Raw genomic sequence first — 20,914 nt, forward strand, 5'->3', positions numbered from 1 at the left:
AGAGGTCAATACTCTGGCACAAAGCTTACTCTTCACTGCAAATTTTACACAATTTCTGATTTTCTGAATTTCTGATTTTAAGTGTTAACCCTGGAACAAACCAAAAACATGCTTTTCTCAGGCAACAATCATCACTTTGGCCAAAGCTCTTGTAACAGCTAGCCAGGAAACTAAGTTACATGAATTTAAGAAGCATCAATCTGTCTAATTTGGATGAAGATAAAGTGTTAACCCACAGCTGAGATAGTGTTTTCAGCTTGGAAAGATGCTGTTTGGGTCATACAAGACCCAAGAATTTGGGTTATGGGTTTTTTTTTGTTTGTTTTTTGTTTTTTGTTTTGTTTATAAATGAATATGTATAGAAGGCTGAAGGAAAAGCATGTATAAAAGTTCTCCAAGCTCTGAGCCTGAGGCCCGTCTTGTGCAGAGTGTGTGGATAACTTGAAACTCCAAATCTTAGTCACACACATCTTCAGACATCTGTTATTTGTCAGGGTGCTGCTAGATCGCAGGGTGACAGCATTAGTGAGGGCACCAGGCTCCAAGGAGCAGGAAGTGGACTGCTGGCACCACCTCGTTGTACCTTAGCTGGCAGAGCTGAGCCCAGAAGAGCAGGAGGGAAGAAAGAGGAGCATAATCCCTGCAGACCTAAGCCTAATACTGATACCAAGTTGTCCATAGATTTCTAGGGAGTTATACAAGTACCAAGTTCAGCTCTGCAGGACCACTTCCTCCTGTGACCCCTTTAATCAGTATGGCTATTGCAGAGCTCTGGAGGAAAGATCAGATAAAAGTACACATAATGAAAGCCATTGCTTAGAAAAGCCTTTGCCATTACAGACATAGAAGAGCATTATTCGCAGCTACAGGACCTTGTAGCATCTCAAACTGTCCAGCTCTGCTTGGAAGCATTCACAAGGGTGTCCTCTAGCATCTTTCTACGTGGCTTTGTCCTTGTCCTCTGTCCTTTCCAACTCAGCCAGCCCAGAAAGAAGCTGTGATGCACCTAGTCATGCAGAGGCAGCAGAGAAGGCTGTTCCAGACCCTTCAGTCCAAGTTAAAGTGAGGCATTAATGCTTAGACATGCTAAAAACACCAAACCTAATCTCCAATCTGAGCTTCTGAAACTGAATGTCAACTAACCCACCTGCTTAAAAACATGACTTTCACAGAATAAATTTGATTCCTTGTGTTTTTCGTCTTCCATAAGATGGTAAGATAAGAACCAAGACTACACCAGAAATGAATCCTTATCCTCTCACAACCTCTGCAAGGTTCTTTTGAAACAGGGTGAAATAACAATATAGAGCTCCGGGGCTTTATAACCTGATGTCGTTCTCATCTCTTCAACCATCACAAGTCCTGTCAAGTAAAATTCTGAGCCATTATATCAGGTTCTCTATGGTTCATTGAGAAAGAACAAAGGGAACATTCTCTCCAAGGTTATAATACTGACAGGGAAAATAGCATCTAAGACCAGTTGAGAAGTATATGGAAAAGTTCTAACAGCAGGACTCTTATTAAAATAAGTATAGGCAATAAGTCATAGCAGTGCAGTCAAAGAAAACCCTTGCTCATAACTTCACTTCTTTAAGAAAACAAAAGTTTGATCCCAGAAGGAAATTTAAATATTTCTGAAGCCTGATAGCAATCTTTAAAAAGACGTATTTCATATCAAAGTAACTTCATTTTTTTTTCTCTGTAAGGTGTTGATCTGATTTCCCATTGGACACTTAAGGAAAAAAAACATCAGCACCATCTGATTCCTCTTTCCAAGAGCAAAGCACGTTAGACCAGTTTGGGCTGCTTCACCCAGTAACATTCTGCAACTGGTCTCCCTACAGAACATGAGCAAGGCTGCACAATTCACAGATTTCATCCAGAAATATTAAACAGTGAGATGCATTTTATCCTCATTGAAATCCATTAATAAAATCTCCATAACAGAAGTGCAGAACAGTTAATTCACAGTGTTCCTTGCTGTTGAATGAGAATATAAAGCCATCTAGCATGGACTAGAATTCAGAAAGCTTCAAAAACATTAAAACTATTATTTCCATATTTGTGCCTAAATTGAAGTGTATATTGTTGGTTCAAGGTACTTTAGTACACAGCACAGAATAAGCATGAAATCAATCCACTGAACACAGAAAAATACATCAACTGACTTCAAAGGAAAAAAGTTTTATACATTACATTGACCCTTGTTCTGTTAATACATGCAAGAGGGAATACAGAACAGCACTCTGCAACTGTCCTTTGGACACACAATAGTTTTGATTAAAGTCAATGATACTGACGTAAATATTGTTATGTCAGTTTACAGAAATCATTGAAGCTAGTAATTAAAATGATCTATTGGTTTATTTTTAACAATAAAAGAAATGTTAACCCCCATCCTATGCTACTGAGTGGCTAAAAATGAATACCAATCCCATTTTTAGGCCTTTAATAGTTAGCAATTACAAGTATGCTCTTAGAAGAGCATCTTTTAATCATTTTCTAAAAATGTCAAAGTGCCAAGGATGAATCTCAAAGTGCCACACCCTGCCAAAACTGAATACTTGCATAAGCAAGGATTTAGATTCCAAAAGTCAAATCCTCAAGCACTTGGCTATAGTTAACCCAAATGATTCTTGATGTTTAATTTAGAAACTCCTGAATCTTTTTCAAATATAGCTATAGACCATGGCATAGAAGTGGTAAATGTATTTAGGTTCTGCATGTCCTCCTGGGCCTAAACTTTAATTGCTATAGTAACTTAATTAAAAACATTTAATAATTCATGTGACCTGTCTGCAGATGTATCTGATAAGCAAGTAATGGCATCTAGTTAAGGAGACACTTGTAGGGTTTTTGTTTTGGTTCTAGTTATTTCAGGAACTGCATCTTATAACTTCCTTATAACCAGCACCTTACAGACTAGTCATTGATTATCAAAGCCAGATACAACTTGTGTTGTCTTTGGTAAATCCACACCAGCTCCTCCTCAGATATAACTTCCCACATAACTGTTACCTTACTAGCATTTTGAAGATTTATGACTGACACAATGTGAAGAACCTTTTATAGCTTTCTGACAAGATTTTCCATTAGAAACGCTGGTTCAAAGAAATTAAACTATTTCAGGAACTTGTCAATGTCATTTAGTTCAGATAGGAAAACATCAATATGTTTTGATTAAGTGGAAACCAAATATTTTGTTTTGCAAAATACACCAAGTTCATTATTTTCCTAATAACAGATTAAAATGAGGTTTCAACAGCTTGGAATTACCCACAGGTTGGGAATTCCTTTGGTGCATGGAGGGTGCAACCCAAGAAAAACTGAAAAAATAGCAAGGTAATTTAATTTACATGTTTTGCAAGTATGCTACCTATATTACAGATTCCAACCAGCCTAAATATAATTCTTGTGACCTCAATAGGCCAGTTTATGAACTGACACTCTACCCTCCTCTTTTTATTATTTTTTTTCTTTTTTTTTTTTTTTTAAAGAGGATAAATTTTCTTTATACCCTGCTAGGAAAACCGTAGTTGATGAAAAATTTCATCACAGCATGATGAAATGGTGCCTTATTCCTCACATTGCAAAAATTAAAAGTGAGAATTATGACTTTTTCACACTAAGTTACTACATACATATATTAATATTCCGATTTTTCTTTTTACCCCCCTCGAGTCTAGGAAGAGGATGAGGGCTGGAAAATGGCTCCCAGTAATTTCCTTTCAATAATGGAGGAAGGAAGCAGTCAATACAAAGGTCAGTAGAAAAAGATAACAATTACAGCTGGAATGTTCTTCTAATTCAGTTTAATCTGAATGTCATTCCTGTAAGGTCAAACTGCACAGCTGCCCAAACTGTGTAACTTTATAGAAATGAGGACATTAGATAAATGGTATTTAGGAAGTCTCAGTACCTCAAGTACCCAGGAGTCTCAAAATCATTGTGTTAATCACAAAGGATGGTACATTCCTGTCTGAGTGACAGTGGCCAAACTAGAACCAGAAGTACATACAAATTTTCTAAGAGTGGTAAGAATTACATCTGAACAGCAAATGATTTAATAGCACCATACTGTAGATGAGGCTTCAGCATCAGTGTTTTCATGCTCTTATAACTGCTGTCTGCCCCTCATTCATGGAAGGTGTCTATAGATACTATTTACACAGTCCACAGCTAGTCAAATTGTCTTTCATGTTTTAATCTTTTTAAGCAGAAGCATGAGAAATGCTGCTAAAGTACGAATATACCTCAGTGTTTGCAGCTTCCCAAATATGATTGAATATATAACATATAGCTTGGAGTTGTATAATCGAAGCCCTGTCACAATTAAAAATATTCTCTTCTCCTCACTCTGCAGTGTTTATGGCTTGTTAAGAGTTCTTTATATGAAGAATACTCATTTCTCTCCAACAAATCACTAGCAGAGTGTTCTGCCCGATTTGAGTTGGCTGGAGAGAAAGCAAGCAACTTTAAATATGCACCAGCACAATTTTGCCAGACTTCTGGCTTCTAACAATTCAGATTCTGTTCTACATTGTAAATCAAAGGAGCATTATGCTTGAAGAAAGTTCTTAGTGCCAAACTTTACTCTTGATTGCTACATCAGAACCCCACTGAAGTCAGCAGGAATTTTAGATAAGGATCAATTTCATCTATACTATTTTCCTTAACTAGCCCAGAATATTACTTGTGCTTTTTTATACGCTCAGGACCAGATGTCACCTTGCAACCCAAAACCAGCAATAGCAAGACCCATGTTTCCCATCCAGCTAGTCCCAAGAGGAGCTACAAGAGGCAGGGTAGAGTCCCCACCGTTTGCAAAGTAGCAACAAGAGGGCAGGAGGGTTTTACATTGTCAAGTAGGTTTGGCAAATACACTTATCCAGCATCCTGCTGAGTATGCAATAGCGCAGCTATGCTTTCCAGTGCTTCTTGGAACCCCTGCTGAGGCTTTGCAGCATCTAGCACTATTTAGTACAATGCTGAACTGTGAATTCACCAACTCCTTGTATTTGCGCCTATTAATAACTCTCCTCCAGGTTGCGGAAGACCTCACACTCAGGCTTTAAATAGTGCTTCCAGCACAGTGGACGTGAGTGTTGGGGATAAAAACACCGGGGGGTTGATAATTTAGTTTGATAGGAAGGGATACTCCCAAATTTCACCACGATCTCAAGTAACAAGTCAGGGGGCTTATGAGAAGACAGGGACATGTTTGTCACCCAGACTGTAATGGAATACCACTTCATATACTGTCACCCCTATCAAGATATATCCTTGCAGAACTCAAAGCATGTAACACATTTTGGGGTTACTCATGCTGGCCAACTTTTTGCACGAAGAGGAGTGCTGAACTGGGAGGTGTTTTCCTATACATTTCACAAAGCCTCCCAAGGACAACTCAACAGCTCATTATCTGTCTATAGAATCTCCACTCCCACTCAGGCACCTAAATTGGATACTTAAAGCCAGTTGGTGTGAATACCTCCGTCATCCCATGACATACTGACAGCACTTGCTAATACAATATAATAATGCACTCAGGTAGGTCAGGCACAGGCCTACCTTTTGTGTTAGGACACCAGTGCTCATCGCCAGCCCATCCCACCAGAGCTGACACCTGTACCTCTAACAGCATACAAGGAACCATTTTCTGCAGAGCACAACCAGAACTCCTCAGAGTGGAAAGAGCTCCTCATGCAAGCTTCAAAGAATAGCTTCAGTTGTCTTACGTACAGTAAGAATCTGTAGCTGTCCAGTTAAACCTCAGTTGTGTTTTTTTTTTTTCCTTTTAATGATTCAAGTCTATCCAACACCATAGTTACTTTTAGTAAAGAGCTGTTAATTCCTCCATGTAGCAGTCTCTTTCCTCATTCAGCAGCACTTCATGCTTTTATTGTGCCTAACCACACAGTTATCACCACTTTATCGCAATATTACCTGGTGGTTCAAAAAATTGAATTTAGTCATGGATGAGGTTCAGTTTTTCAAGGCACCCAGAAGTCTAGAACATCTGATAGGAACAGCATAAGCAATTTCTTACATTTTTAATTTTAGCCTGCTTTCATTTCAGTAGCAGAATTGTTTAGAAAAAGGTTTGGGTTTGATCTTTCTACATTGGGAACATTTTTCTATTCTTATGTGATAGTAATTGAGCTATTCTTACAATTTGCATAGAAGTTCAAACTTATTACTGCATAAATCTTGAAAGCATCACTGAAGTAAGGGAGCTTGATTAAGATTTATATCAGGTGCCTACAATGGAATTAAAGGCCTTTATGAATGCAGCTGCAGTCTACTAAGTGAGAGCTGTCCAAACAGTGAGCGTTTTCATTTTGTCACCTCTCCCCCAACTCTTACAATTAAAAAGTCTTTCCATCCCCTGAAACTGGTTGATTTGTTCTTGGGTTAAATGTTGTAAAAGACGTAGATCAGCTTTCACAAAGATCTAAGTATTTCACTTACAGACTTTTCCATACCGATCCCACCCCCACCCCACATTAGAACTACTTAAATAAACCTCACTGGAATTCACAAACACTTTTGCTCTCCCAAAACTGTATTTGGCAGTTTTACTAGTTGCTAAACTACATTTGCCAAGCCCTATCTAAAACACTTATTTTATATACTTTTGTTGGAAACAGCCAGTTTCTCTGCAGGCTTACTTATACACTACTTATACATGTACACTGGAATAACAGGAGTATGTGGAATAAATGTAAGTAGCCTGAATTACTACCTCGGTCTCCCTGGGTTTTATTTTTTGCAGTACACCATGCTGTAAGGCAACAAAGTGCTATTTCCCCCATTTTACAGGTAGCCAGTTGATATTTGACTTAGTGTTGCAGGGGATATTTCAGTTGGAACTAGAGTTCAACTTCAATACTGCATGACCCAAATTTTAAGGTGGGATGATATTGTGTATTTTGCCTTGTATCAAAAGATTCAAACCCTTTTGTCAGGAGGTTGAAAGTAGTCATGTTAAGAAGAAAAGCTTCATCCTTCAGATAAAAAGTACTTCAATTATCAGTCACAAGCTGCTTTGAAATTCAGAGATATTGGAATTACCTGCTAGTCTGCAGAGGAAAGCTAATGCTGCTGAAGTGATGTTAGCAATCACATTAGTGCACTGGCTGCCTTTTGAGTCCTGAGCTCCGGAGTTATGCATATAAAATAATCCAAAGATAAGCATGCTTTATTTTAGAAGAGGCAATATAAATTGCAGTGCACACACAAAAATAGTTCCCATAGCTGCACAACCCATCTGTAACAAAATACCAGCCTCTTTTGACTGGCCAGTGAAAACAACATCCTTAGCCTTCTGACCTGACTTTAAAAATAGCTTTGAAATGTTTTGTTGATCTATGAAAGAACAACATAGCACCTAACACCTATGAGTTATTTATCTCTTTTCTAAAATTAGAGACCTCTAACCCAGTGTCTAATATAGCACTCAGAACTCAGTGCCAGGTAATATCAAAGGCAACTGCCTAAGCTGTGTGAGGACTGTTGCTACTTTGCCTGCAGTGGATATTAACTGCTAATCGATTTACAGAATGACAATAAACAATTATGAAAAAACAATAAAAATCTATGATCCCTCTATGAAAGACAAATACCGAAGACCTAGTACTCCTCTATGAAAACATAGCACTTGCAACCTGTTGACCCAGTCAAGAAAGTGTTTAAAAATTCACATTACAGAGGAGTTATACACCCTTTCCCCAAGGCTGAAATTCCAAACTGATAACCCTGGAGGAGGTACTGTGCAACTAGGGCAAATCAGCTTTCTTTCTTGAAATATTATGTGACATCTGTCACGCCATTTGATGACCCATGAGTAATTGAAAGAAATTAATGTCTGTACCTTGGAGTTTTTCTTCCTTCCCCCAAATCCACTGTCCTTCTCCATCTCTACCATTTTTTGTTATGAAATTAAGACTACTCACCTGCAAAAACTATTCCCCTTGTGTAAAGTCACAAATACTCTGCACATAATTGGACTCTGAAAATTCGTAGAGGATGGAAATAGCAGACAGTATTATATTAACTGAACTAAAACCTGAATGATCTCCTATGGGTACTGTGAAAACATTTCTGAATTTATAGTGCCTTAGAAATGGCAGTAGGTACAGGAAAGAGTTCCCTGTGCAAAACAGATTCATAAAGGAGCCTATGTCTTAAAGTAGAGAGTTTCTTAAAGTAGAGAGTTGTCATTTTAAGTCATCTGGAAATTGAATTAGCACATACTGCTGGAGATTAGCTGTCATTTATAGAGATATTGTCAGAGCTTGAAATGCAAGGAAATTAAAGATATGAATTGGCCTCCTTTAAATAAGCTCAAAAAAAATGTAGAAAAGGGGGAGGCATTTCCATTAAAATGGTACCTTCTGCTAATAGCAGAGGATTCAGATATGTACAGAGCTTGCCAGACATCATTTAGTTCTTTAGAAAGAGCAAATAACAGTTGCATCAACAAAAATAACTGCACTTCAGCATCATTAGCTACTTTATTGTAAATAGGATTTTTTTGATCAGTTTGCACAAGTTAGCTTGGTTCCTTGAGTGTGGTCTCTGTAATACATATGGCTTACACATCACTAAGAAACAAAGGTGCATCAGTTGAGTCTCATCTCTTCTGCAGAAGGACTTCAGATGCCCTTTCATTAGGGCATCAAGCTTAAAACTCCCTAGAGCTGTGGCTTTATGCCACTCAGGGCTTGGATGCAGTTTATTGCTGTCAGACTTGCTGTCCCCTCTCACTCCCCTTTCTGTTGTTCTGAGGGCAGGCGTTTATACCTATATTCCAGCACTCCTGACCCATATTTCAGCTTCATGGGAATTACTGCAGCTGAAAGTCCTCTTTCACTGAACACTAGATAACAGACCAGGAGAGAACAGGGAAAACTTCCTCCTTTAGATTACACCTCACTTTGGTCCCCAAGCCTGCATTCTGCCAGCCAAGAGATACATGTATGTAGAAAGCACACTCCTCAGGACAGGAGCTGTCTTTGCAACTCTTTCATGGTAAAGATTTAAACACGATGCTGGTAAGCAGAGACAAGAGACACCAAGATCAGACATGATATGGTTAAGCTGCTACTGTACTACCTGCTCTTGAAGGTGAGCAACACTCCAGGCATTCAGCTTTACAACCAGAAAACGACAACTTCAATATCCCATTATTATCCTCCTGAAATCCAATACCAATTTACAGCCCAAGGCAAAAAGAAGTTAACCTCAAGATTTGCAGATCCTAGCACAACAGGGCTCTGAACTTGGTAAGGGTCCCTAGAGCTTGCTACTTTCATACAGCTAATAATTTAATAAAAGCTGCCTACGACTAGCTTTTTTTTTTTTTTTGTGCCTCCAGAAGCAGTTGGAGAAATCGATGGCTTCTATAACTTTTTTCCCCTTTCTTCTTTCTTTTGGATAACAGCCATTTGGCAGAACAGAGATGAGGGATGGGATCTCCTCCAGGATCATGACCTGGAGCTGATCAAAGAAGAGAAACGGGAAGAAGTGGAGGAAGAGATCAGAGTGCAGGTGAGCTTACAATAGTAAGAGGACACTAATAATGTGCATTGCCCCATGTATATTTTTCTACAGCTGTAAGAACTGGCCCTGGCATAGACCTTACCTCCTTCCAGACTCCCTACTATCTGTTCTCTGCTTTAATGCTTGTTTGGCTGAACAAGCATTTGTCTGGTGTGGTGGCAAAAACAGAAGACTTAAAGATTCGACATTGTATGCCTGGACAGGTTGATGAATTGATGCAACAGAAACTAGAGAGTCTCAAACTGGCTGTGGATGGAGAGAAGAGTGGCAAGCAGAAAAAAGGAAGAAAAAGTGAAAAGGTAAGAGCAGCAAGTTGTGAAAATTCAGGGCAAATCTCAATTCTCTACACAGATACAGTGCAAACCTCAGTTTCAGGGCCTTGTTTCTTAACTGTTATTGATTAACCTTTATAAATATTGCTTGGGACAAGTTGAACTATTCCAAAGATAAACCATTACAAGATAAATCAGACTTTCAAGAAGGATACACACCTTTTTGGAATCCTTTGGTCCAGAGAAACAATAGAAATGTTTCAGCAGTCCCTCTGTTTCTTAAGGTGACTGGCTCAGATTAATAGTCTTCCAAGGAAGGCATTGACCTGGGTGCCAGTAAGCTCCCCAGCTGCTGCTTTCCTTTTAAGTGAGGACTTGGTGATTTGTTTCAAAACTGTATATCAAAAAAATTAAGTGCCTTGGTAAAACCTTTCATTTATGTATAACATGTAGATGATATCCAGCCAGGTGTACCTTAATTATGTTACTACTTACTATTGAAGGATTTGGGAATTTGTGATTAAGCCAAGTTTATTTAAGCATATCAAATAGGTTAAAGACATACATTATTTTAATGTGCTGCCCACATGTCACGTTCACATCTAGTTTCACAGCATTACCATATGCAAAATTCCACAGCCCACAGTTCCCTGAATTCCTCACCCAAGCATTTAAACTATAGATCATGTCAGTACAAAATAACTCAAAGCTTACAGACCCTACGGTTCAATCAGCAGTTCCACTTAAAAGGCTCAGGGCAAATAGCCAACCCTAATCTTGTGTTGTATTCTATTTCTATAATCCTTTTAGCGTGCAAATATTTGATTTTGCAGTACTTCTACTCAAATTATCTTTAAAAATGCTCTTTCACCTGACAAAGGCGTAAGGGCAATTTAATAATGAAAGACTGGAGCAACTCTGAAAAGTGATACTGATTGGATTTCTAAATCTGTTTCAAAAATAGTGAGGCTTAAGATACACAGACAAAGTATTGCAACAATCTTCTCTAAGTTGTTCCGCGTAGACACGTTTGGCCACTTCAGATCAGCTGGTTGAAATTCTGCTTCAAAACATCATATTGCAGTTTTAAAGCTTTACATCAGTTTTTCTTCAATATAGTGTTGGAATAGTTTTGGGTGGTGAGTTTATTTAACTGTTGTTTTCCCATGTTGTGCCAGTAGCCTGAGAGAATGAGGGAGCGAGAAAAGTAGTACTAATTAAATAATACAAGTTCCCAAAAGGTTTTCTCTGAAAAATAGCAGTTCTATTTTAGGGGGTGGGGAATGTATGGAGCTACCCAGTTCAAAACATCTTCCCTGTGCAAAACTATTTGAAAATTCCAGCCAGCCCTGACAAAGGCTTTTTCTAATTAGTATTTACATAAATGTCTCAGTCCATAAACTAGCAGCGCGCACACAGACTTCAGATCTGCGTTATGAAAGTCTGGCCTATATAACAAGGATAATACAAACTGGAAAAAAATGGAAACAGCTTATTAACTTGTTACTTAGCAATAATCCTTTTTTCCAAGGCTTACATCAGCACATCCTGGGTCCCATACATCCTTCTTCTGAGTTACACAATGTGAAACAGCAATGGTTTTGTATTCTCATCATATCCATGGACACATCTGGAGTGAGATTTCTTCTACCCTTTGCAGGAAGACACCACAGTAGAACTAGAGCTTTTTGTTGTCAGGGAACAGACACTGCCCAGGAGCACATAGGGTAGATGTCCTCTGCCTTTTCAAGAGCACCTTTGGATAAGTAGCTTTCAACTCCAAAAAAAAAAAAAAAATCTGTTAAGTCCATATTAAAAAAGTCTGCCTGATCTACAGAAATTTGAGCTTCAGAACCTGTTTCGAAGTCCCTTTTTGGGGGAAATTCAACAACAGCATTTTGAAATTAGATTCCAAAAGGGAAAGTATCAGGAAGATAATTGCACCCTCGCAGCCAGCATTTCAGATGGCTCAGCTCATAGATAAAATTTAACAGCTCTGGGCATACCTCTAGGCCACTCCTTATTTCTATGCACTGTACTTCCTAGGCTGAATTTTATCACTGACTCCCAAACCTTCAAATACCACTTAGAAGTGGACACTTAACCCTGTCAAGAGTTACTCTTGCTGCTCCTGAAGATAAAAAGCCCCAACCTCTGTAGAAGAATAAGCTTGGGTGGAAAGGCAAATTGCTCTGCTCATTATGAATGGGTCTCCAGACCATTAGGCTGATCTGGAAATATCTGAACTAATTAGATTGCACCTGATCTGCAACAAACCATACCACTATCATTTGAGGTAGAGACTCTACCCACATTGGAAGCACTTCACCCTGCCAACTATTAATTGTCATTATTGTCCAGCATTGGCTGGGTAAGGAGCACAAGTTTCCTCCTCATTCATCCAGAGACACACTGTGCTGGAGGCTGAGTGGAAAGCTCTCCAGATGACTCCTGATCTGAAGGCAATCAAAGGAGAGGGAATAAATATGCAACAGAAACAAAGGAAAGTGGTTCATCTCAGCTGCCAGTTGCCTCTTTCTTCATGATACACAGTGCCAGCTTGTCTGCCAAACTGTGGATCAGCAGGTTGGGGTTGTAAGCACCCGTGTAAAGGCAGGTTGAGGAAAAATTTGAAGGGAAATATGGCACTGATATCTAGGAAGGCTTAAGGTTCCAGCCAACCTAGAGGAGTGTGTTAGAAAGCACCATGGCTAGTATTTTCAGAAGCAATGGAGTTTTGTAAGAAGTTGGTAGCATTCTTGTACCAGCATGAACTTCTGTAATTGAAATCTTATTCTTTGTGGTTCAACCCTTTCTGTTTACAGCCCAAGCTTCTGATTTGAGTGACTCAACACAATCCAGCAGCTCTACAAATGTTTATTCTATAGATGGATGCCACATACCTAACCACAATACCCAGAAGGTTTAGCAGCTGAAAGCATTTCTCCTGATAACCTGTGGCCAAATATACCATTGCAGGCCTGGTGTCTTTACATTGGCTTTGCACCCAATATAGGAAATTACAGATCAGCTTTACAGATCAGCTTTCTGCAGTTTCTGACCTGGAAATTACATTGAGTGCTTATCAGAATGCTTTTTATCTAGCCTATTGTGTTGCTTTTCCTGCTCTGGTCCCCTAAAGATTTGTCTCTGATCCAACTGTAGGTAAAGTAACCCATTTTAAGTAAACACACCCACACATACACTAAAAGGATGGCCAGAACTCTGGAAAAAAGTGGGGGCATGGGAACCTAAGTAAATTGCTGAAATAGGCATTACTATCATCTCCACCCAGATTTGGGTATCCATTCTTGATGCAGTCAGGCAGAAGCAAAGCAACCCAGAAGAGATGAACTACAGCAACACATATGGAAGGAGTTTTACTCCTTTTAACATTCATCTAAAGACTTGATAAGAGCAAAGCCACAGTGAAAAAGGCCAGAATACAGGCTGAGTCAGACATGAAGAAAGGTTGGTTTTGTAGACAGTGATTCATTCATGACCCCGGTTGGATTTTCTGTAGTGATGAAGAGAACACCACCCAAAGCCCTCAGGTAGCTGTGGGAGCTGCAACTTCTCTGGATATTGTGGTTAAATCCAACAGGGATCACAAACCAGAGCCATCTTTGAGCCAGGGCCCAACAGTGAATGGGAACATCTTGGTCTGAGGACTTTTTCCAGTACAAGTATCAGGAGCTGCTCAAGGATCAATAGCCTTGGTATGGCAAGAAAAGACTTAACCAAGAGCAGGTGCTCACACAGTGCAGTGTGGACATAGGATGAACACTTCCCACCCACCAGCTCTGAGGGAACATCTTTGCCTCCTGCTTCCCCCAGTGTGGCTGCACTTGCTCAGTCTACCTTCTAAGCATCACATGTGATCCAAGGAAGACACTTGGTAGACTTGGGCACTCACTTCCCTTAAGCGGAGTAATTTAATTATTTTTCCTCACGTTTTCTCATAGCAACCTCTGAGCTACTCAAGACATTTTGATGAGCCCACCCAGTAAGACAGGATACCACACTGAGCACAGAAGACAGTCTTCTGTCAGCTGCTAACTAATAACTAACGCAGTTCACTACGCTGTGATGTATCAAAGCAGAAAATAACCGTAAATGGATGGCTAACCAGGAATTAGACTGACATCTCAGAGATGGAAACAAGATTTCCATTATAAACGATGAGCATGTTCACATTCATTAAACATTATCATTTTCTAAATAAAAGCAGTTCCCAGTAAGACATTTTGGAGGAAAGCCATTGTCTACAATTCATATTTCCCCTTATCACATCTCAGTGTTTGCCAAATTTCCTGTGAATGCTGATGTAATTAGGAAAACACATTTTTCCCCTGCATAGTACATTTTTATTTTGCTTGAGTTACTTTATTGGTAAAGCTGCCTTGAGGACAATACCAGTTGGCCAATAAATTCAGCATATGTTTAGTGTCTTTACATAGGTAGAAATTAGCTTTTCTTCCCAGTCAGACCCCATGATATACAATTCTGTCTTGTCAGAAGAAAGGCTAAAGAGACAAAGCTGAAGGAAAACTGCAGATACACCACTGACAGTCTCAGCATTTCCTCAATTGTTAAAACAGCATGTCATATGCTTTGTTCTTCATCTTTTTCTTTAGAAGAAAACATTTGCACATTTTGAGGAATATTTGCTACCAAGATTACTTATGTAAAGAAACCCAAGGTGTCATTCTGCAGAAATTGAGTTGTTCGCACTATTCTAACCCAAAACTTTAAAATATCGTTGTTTTTTTTTTTCCCCAGTTAGCTTATCCATATAGCTCTGCATTTAGTTTTCATTTTCGTCTAGATTATCTTTATTGCATTGTCAGTAGTTACAGGTGATTGAACCATAGGTTAGACTGCAACTATCCTTGAAAATTTATAAGTAGTACATTTTTAATATTGCTGACATATTCTAGGAAAAAAAGTATTTTTCATATGAGTGGCTAGAAGTGTTCTTTCTACAGAATAGCCTCTAGAGCTCTGCAGAAGTATTCATTAAGAAAAAAAGAAATGACTATTCCCATGAAAGTTGAACATAAACTTTTGGAAAGAATAAGCTGTCTTGATCAACTAAGCATTTAAGCACATGCCTAAATTTAAGCCATTGAAGAAGTCCCATAGTGCCTAAGTATTACTGTGTAAGTAGATCTGCTGAAGTCATACCAAAGCACTTTGCAGAACCGAAGTGTGGACACTGGTGTTGGGCACTAACATATGGTGCATAGATTAATGATGCTTTCTCCTCTGTTAATTATCCCTAACCATAGTTATGTTCTGTGAGCTGTAATTAATTGTGAGGCCTGGTGTGACTGATTCACATCTTAATTTTGTTTTCCGTGGTGGTTTTGTTTTTCCCCAGCATGTAAGGAAACCCAAGACAAAATCTTCCCATAGTAGAAGTACGGTGAAAGTATCAAGAGAAGAGCAGGTCATGTTTTTCTGGCCTCTTCAAGCTCCTTCCCCAAGGCATTAGGAAAGTGAAGACAGGATATCTAATGGTTAGGAAGCTAGCTGGGGAGTTGGGAGTGTTGATTTCAGGTCTGAGTCCAGCTGTAAGCAGCCTGCATGACCTTAGGAAGGCATCTGCATACATATTTAAACACAACATTAAGCTTAGACTCTGGAGCAACAACTGGGACCCCAACACCCTTTTTTTGAGCAGGCCATACCTGCTCAGCAACAAAGTCAGGCTCCAGAAAAAAAGCATGATAAGTTCTCTTGGGGTGAGTGTGCAGAATCCAGTTCAAGAGCACCTGCTGCAAGGTGTACATGGGGTTCATAGGTTGGACACAGATCCTCAGCTCTGTCAAAGCCAGAGTTGTTTCACCTCTCCCATGCCTTGGGACTTACAAATTACAGTATTTCCTGTGCTTTTATAAGTAGGGGCATGACTTCCTCAACTAAGGGCAGTCAAGGATATGATTTTTCCTTTGGGTTCCTCAGTGATGAGGGGGGCCACATTCCAACACCAAATATTCTGGCCATAATGTTGCTTCAGTAGGTTCAGATATAACTGTACAAAGGCCACTAACTCCTGCCTGTTTTTGTGGTCTTCAGAAAAAAAAGACAGCAAGGAAGAAAATATCTGAGCTGGAAGAAGACCTAACTTCTGACAGGTAAAGCTAAGACCCCTTTACCTGAGATTCAGACAATGATAGATTCAGACACTGATAGATTGTGTTGTCTTTGAGCTGACTACCCTGGCAACCCTTTCAGATTTTAACTGCAGAAGGACCATCTCAGCATATAATAACCAGCATCAGGAGCCCCACAATAAGTAAAATCTGCTTAATAACAGATATGAACTTCCACTAGAAGCCTAGATGGCAAATATCTATCACAACCTTGAAGTACAGACACTAAAACTTTTGCATTCCCTAGGAACACCACCACATAGGGTCACAGATAACAGAGTGACAGAACACTGCTTTAATGATGCACAGCACAGACCCTGTTCTGCAGAAGTACACCACTAGAGCCAGTCTCCATTAACTTCAGAGAGGTTAATTCCAGATTGTAAAGCTAAGCATATGTAACATTTAGGCAGAATATGGGCCCTATTTTCCTCTTTTTGATCCCAGTGGTGGCAGGTGCAGAGGCACCTGGCAGTTTTGTTTACCAAAATTTTACTGAGATTTTTCCATCTCAGCTGACAACTGATAAGGGAGGCTGCAGACAGGCCCCTGCACTCTATAAATCACCATTCATGTGTGAGGTAAAGTGCTTATCATATAAATCAGTTATTTATCAATAAGTTCTGGCAGACCTGACAACCTCTTGCATACCCTTGCTCTCTTAAACAACCTTATTTTACTTGGAGGATTTGAGAGGCTTTCTTCTTTTGACAGTACATTTTCAGTGATCTTGTGATGCATTCATTGATAACCCAGCCATTTTTCACCTGTGCACATAATACAGCTACAGAGATGCCATTTGCTGAGACCTGCTGACAGTAGCAATGCAGGCCAGGAGCATCCTGAGCTCCCAAGGGAGCAGGGCTGGAGAACAGCATGAAGACAAACAGCCGCTGCAGGAAGCAGCAGATGGGATTCACCCCCAAATCCATTTGTACAATGCACAGCAAGACCTGGACTAGATCATTTGGGTGCTAGCACTACACAATCAATCTCTTTACCTACTTTACAATGAAAAATCTCTCCAAGCAAATATTTAAAATAAACGTGTCATGGATTATAACAGAGCATGACCTCTCATACAAGAATAGTGCCAAAGCCTAACAAGTATGTGTATAGTCTGTGTTTTTAAAATTACTCTTGCACATACCTGCTTCTTGTGTGTCAGCTAAACACAACGCACAGCCATTTAAGAATGCATGCTCTTTAGTCATTGGCTTTTAATCAGTTCGTGGCATTTGGGGTCCATATTTTGCTCTTCCCTGCTGAGCAGGAAAGGAGGTAGTATTCCAGAAATAGCCAAGAGAAGTTCAGGTTCATCTCAGTTTTGGCACAGTGGAAAGGCACAGGGGCTTTAGTCAGAGGCTGATCACATCACACATACTTGGAGGAGACTCAGGGCATGCATCATTAAACTTACACAGTAAAAATAATGACAGGAAAAGTAGAGTCATGCTCCCAACAGAACTGCCAGGTTAGTCCCATTCTACCTTCTGCTTGTTTTTATGATGCACACTCAACATAAAAATCTTAGAATGAGAGCAAGAGTCAGAGTGGCAAAGTCAATGTTGAAGGTATGTTAAGTTTCATATTTGCTTATTACTATTCCTGTATTAATTGTACCACTAACACTGCATAAACATAAAACTTCCCAGCTCAAGTGGAAAAAAAGCTACAGACCTCAGATTATATATGTGATTTTATTAACCAGCTGAGAGCTTCTGTTAAATATTTTTATTGTAGCAATACCAAAGTGTCCCAATTAAGGTAGGTGGCAGAGAAAAATGCTCAGATATTGAAGGGAGAAGATGTGAAAAGTGCACAAATGGTAAAAGATCTAGAAAGGCTTAGATCAGTGCTGTTTACACTAGCATTATAACAAGACCTACACACAAGCTTATTCATTTTGTGGCATCCTTGAAACAGTATCAGTCTGTGTAACCTAGTGCCAAAGAATGTCACTGAAATTAATATTTGGATAGATCTCCGAAAGAGACTGAGGAGAACATCCACACCAACAGAAAACCAGATACAAATATAAGTGTAATCCTCAGTAACTGAGGAACTATTGCCAACCACTGATAGAAACAGGAAAAAACCTTTCCCCTGAATGAGCTATGCCAGTTTCCACTCTATGTTTTTCTCCCAGTCTTCCTCTGGCCATCACACAACCACAGCAGCTGATGGACCACTGGTTGCTCCAGTCAAATCATTCACAGTATGTTCCTGATGAAGCGAGGCTATTGCAAACAGAATAAATTCCCAGAAGAATTAATGAATTACTACTAATTGGAGAGCTAAGTGAATAGGTATAGTAGTGTTAGGATTGCTATTATTGTATAATTTAAAAATAATTTCCCAGTAATTGATATTAATGAATGAGTCTATTACACAAGTCATAACTGATCTTGCATCACCTGGAAATGGGTAATGGAATTGGTGTGAGACAGAGCAATACAGTGTGAGTTAGTAAAAGAGTCCTTGACATAACACAGGAAACAGTACTTATTGATTTCATATCAATGGAGCTAATCACCTCAACCTCTGAGCTACAAAATCCATTTATAAATCTGAGGAAGCATAAATAACTCTGAGGCTAGCTCACTTACTGAAGGACTGAGCTTTCATTTACAATTCCCTGGGATTTCTGAGTGATGTTTCTTGTCTGTAGGACCATCGATTCTCTGTACAGGGAACTAGTGGAAGAAGGAGTACTAATAAAACCCAAGACTGTGTATCTCTCCGATTACGTTGGTAAAGTACACCTTCTACAGCTAACATGGTGTTTAATCTAACCAAATCTCAAGCCATTCAAGGTTCACTAACCCCTATTTCCAGTCAAGAATGAGTTCAAGAGTAATTACACTTTCAGGACTTTCCAACATGAATATCTAAAAGCATGTATGCAAATCAAGTCTGTTTCTTATGGGTGCTTTGTGCCTTTCACTTCTGCTTCTGAAACCAGGGCCTGTTTGCAGAGCTGGTACTTGGCCCCAAGCACTAGCACCTGGAGGCCTTGAATGTTTCTGGATGTCACAAGCAACTTGGCGATGTAATAGGACATCCTTTAAGGAGCACTGCTCAGGCACCAAGACACCACAAGTATAATAGACTGGGGGTCATAATTCATCCTGAGTATTTCCAAGAGAGCAGCAAAAATCATGTCCTTACCATCTGCTCATTCAGCAGAGAAAATTCACCCCTTACCTCCAGCTCCCTGAACACCCCTCAGCCTTGAGGCAGTGCTTTGAGGCATGTCTGGGCCTTGATTTGAATGAAATGCATCTCTGCCTCGTTCTGCATTTCAGAAATTGCCCCATTGTTGCCTTCAGCTGCAGGTAACATCAGCCTGGGTTCTCCACAGAGCTATAAAACCCACTTGCAGGCTTCACAGGGGGCCTGCCACCATCTCCAAAAGCATTTGATGGTATGTAGTAAGATCACAGCAACCTCAGTTGTGTCAAGGATCACCATTATTATTTGAATTTGCAGACATCCAGAAGCTACAAAGCCATTGGCTGTTAGTACAGCATGTACGTGAGCCAGAAAAGCTGCATTCTTGCATATCACTTCTAAGTTCCATGTTTATAAACTCTTAGAAGCAACAGTTGCTGCCTTTAGGGTCCCTGCCCATTCTGTTGAAGGCTGAATTAATAGGTATTCTATTTTATGCTCATTAAAAAGCATGAAGCACAGTAATGGAAGCTTTTCATTATTTCTTCATTCACCCAGCCAGTACTGTCTGTCCTTCTCAAGGTCACTTCTGGCCAGACATTCCCTGCTGCAGATGTTTTGAAAGCACATCCTAGCCAGTGGATAATGATTTACAGCTGGTAACATCAAACCTGGAAGTGGGCTGAGATGTCCTTAGGCCACCTTCCCTTGACCCTGAGGTTTGAAGCCCTGGCTCCTCTGCAGCAACACAAGGGCTGCTCCACATTTCATAGGCAACACTCACCTCCCAGCAGCAGCAGATGTTAGGCATAAAAGTGACGTCCACATCACTCCCTTACCCCCATGACAGGTCCCCTGCATGTCACAGCACGGGCACTAGCATACCAGGCAGCAAGAAGCAGCCCAGGCTGCCAACCCGGCTACTCCCCACACCAAAATCAGGCATGCTTAAGCTGCCAGAAGATACAGAAGGTATTTAAAGCTGGCCTGGGTTTTGGACCTGGCTTTTTTAAATATCAAAAGCCTCCTTTTAAAATTACAAAGGGACAGTCAAAGCTTCTAGATAAATAGGTCCTCAACTGCTCTGCTCTTACAGGGCTGGAGCCTAAGGAAGGTCACTCCCTCCCAGTTCCTGGGAAAAGGACAAAGAGTGGAATTGTGCTCCACAGCAAGTAAAAAGCACCAAAATGTCCCTCTCTATGACAAACTGACATCACTGAACTAATTTTCTTGGTGACCTTATCTAAATTAGTCAGAGAATATCCACTGTGATTTATGTTCAGTTGCAATTAAACCCTTTGATGCCTTCTAATTAAATCTGTGAAGATTAATTCCTATCCAGTTCTTTTGATTTCTCCTTAAATAAAAGATAAAACCTGAAATGAATTTTATTCTTCAAAAGGGGAGGGTGCAGTTGTACCAAGGCTCCTCTACCTTTTGCCCCAAATCACAGCTCCACTTCTGCACTTGCCACTGCTGATTTACCTCTTGTTGCAGAGAGCTCTACTGCTTTCCCTTTTCGTCTCCAAAAAAACACTGTATCCTATTATTTGTATGCTATTATTTTTCACCAATATTCACCATAATGACATGTAATTTATGCTAAAAATAGCCACCATGTTGTCACAACAAGTTTTCTTGCTTGTGGCCCATCCTTTTGGCTCTTTGCTTTCTAACACATCTTCTGTATGGACTTTGACAGGTCCAGCAATGTGATTATGGCTCTGTAACAAGAGCTGAGGCAAG

At 39.8% G+C, this 20,914-nt stretch overlaps 1 protein-coding gene across 1 annotated transcript in view; it reads left to right on the forward strand.

Moving 5' to 3' along the window:
- Positions 1 to 20,914, forward strand: part of DRC11 (dynein regulatory complex subunit 11) — a gene marked incomplete at both ends in the record, with an annotated part of 98,838 nt that overhangs the window by 54,612 nt on the left and 23,312 nt on the right. Inside the window, 5 exons of the mRNA XM_082763216.1 lie at positions 3,687 to 3,762; positions 9,446 to 9,552; positions 9,768 to 9,863; positions 15,918 to 15,976; positions 18,666 to 18,748. Coding sequence (XP_082619342.1) covers positions 3,687 to 3,762; positions 9,446 to 9,552; positions 9,768 to 9,863; positions 15,918 to 15,976; positions 18,666 to 18,748 — 421 coding nt within the window. The remainder of the gene's footprint in view (positions 1 to 3,686; positions 3,763 to 9,445; positions 9,553 to 9,767; positions 9,864 to 15,917; positions 15,977 to 18,665; positions 18,749 to 20,914) is intronic.

Source organism: Aythya marila (assembly GCF_965140915.1).
Source record: "Aythya marila genome assembly, chromosome: 6".
Lineage (NCBI taxonomy): Eukaryota > Metazoa > Chordata > Aves > Anseriformes > Anatidae > Aythya > Aythya marila.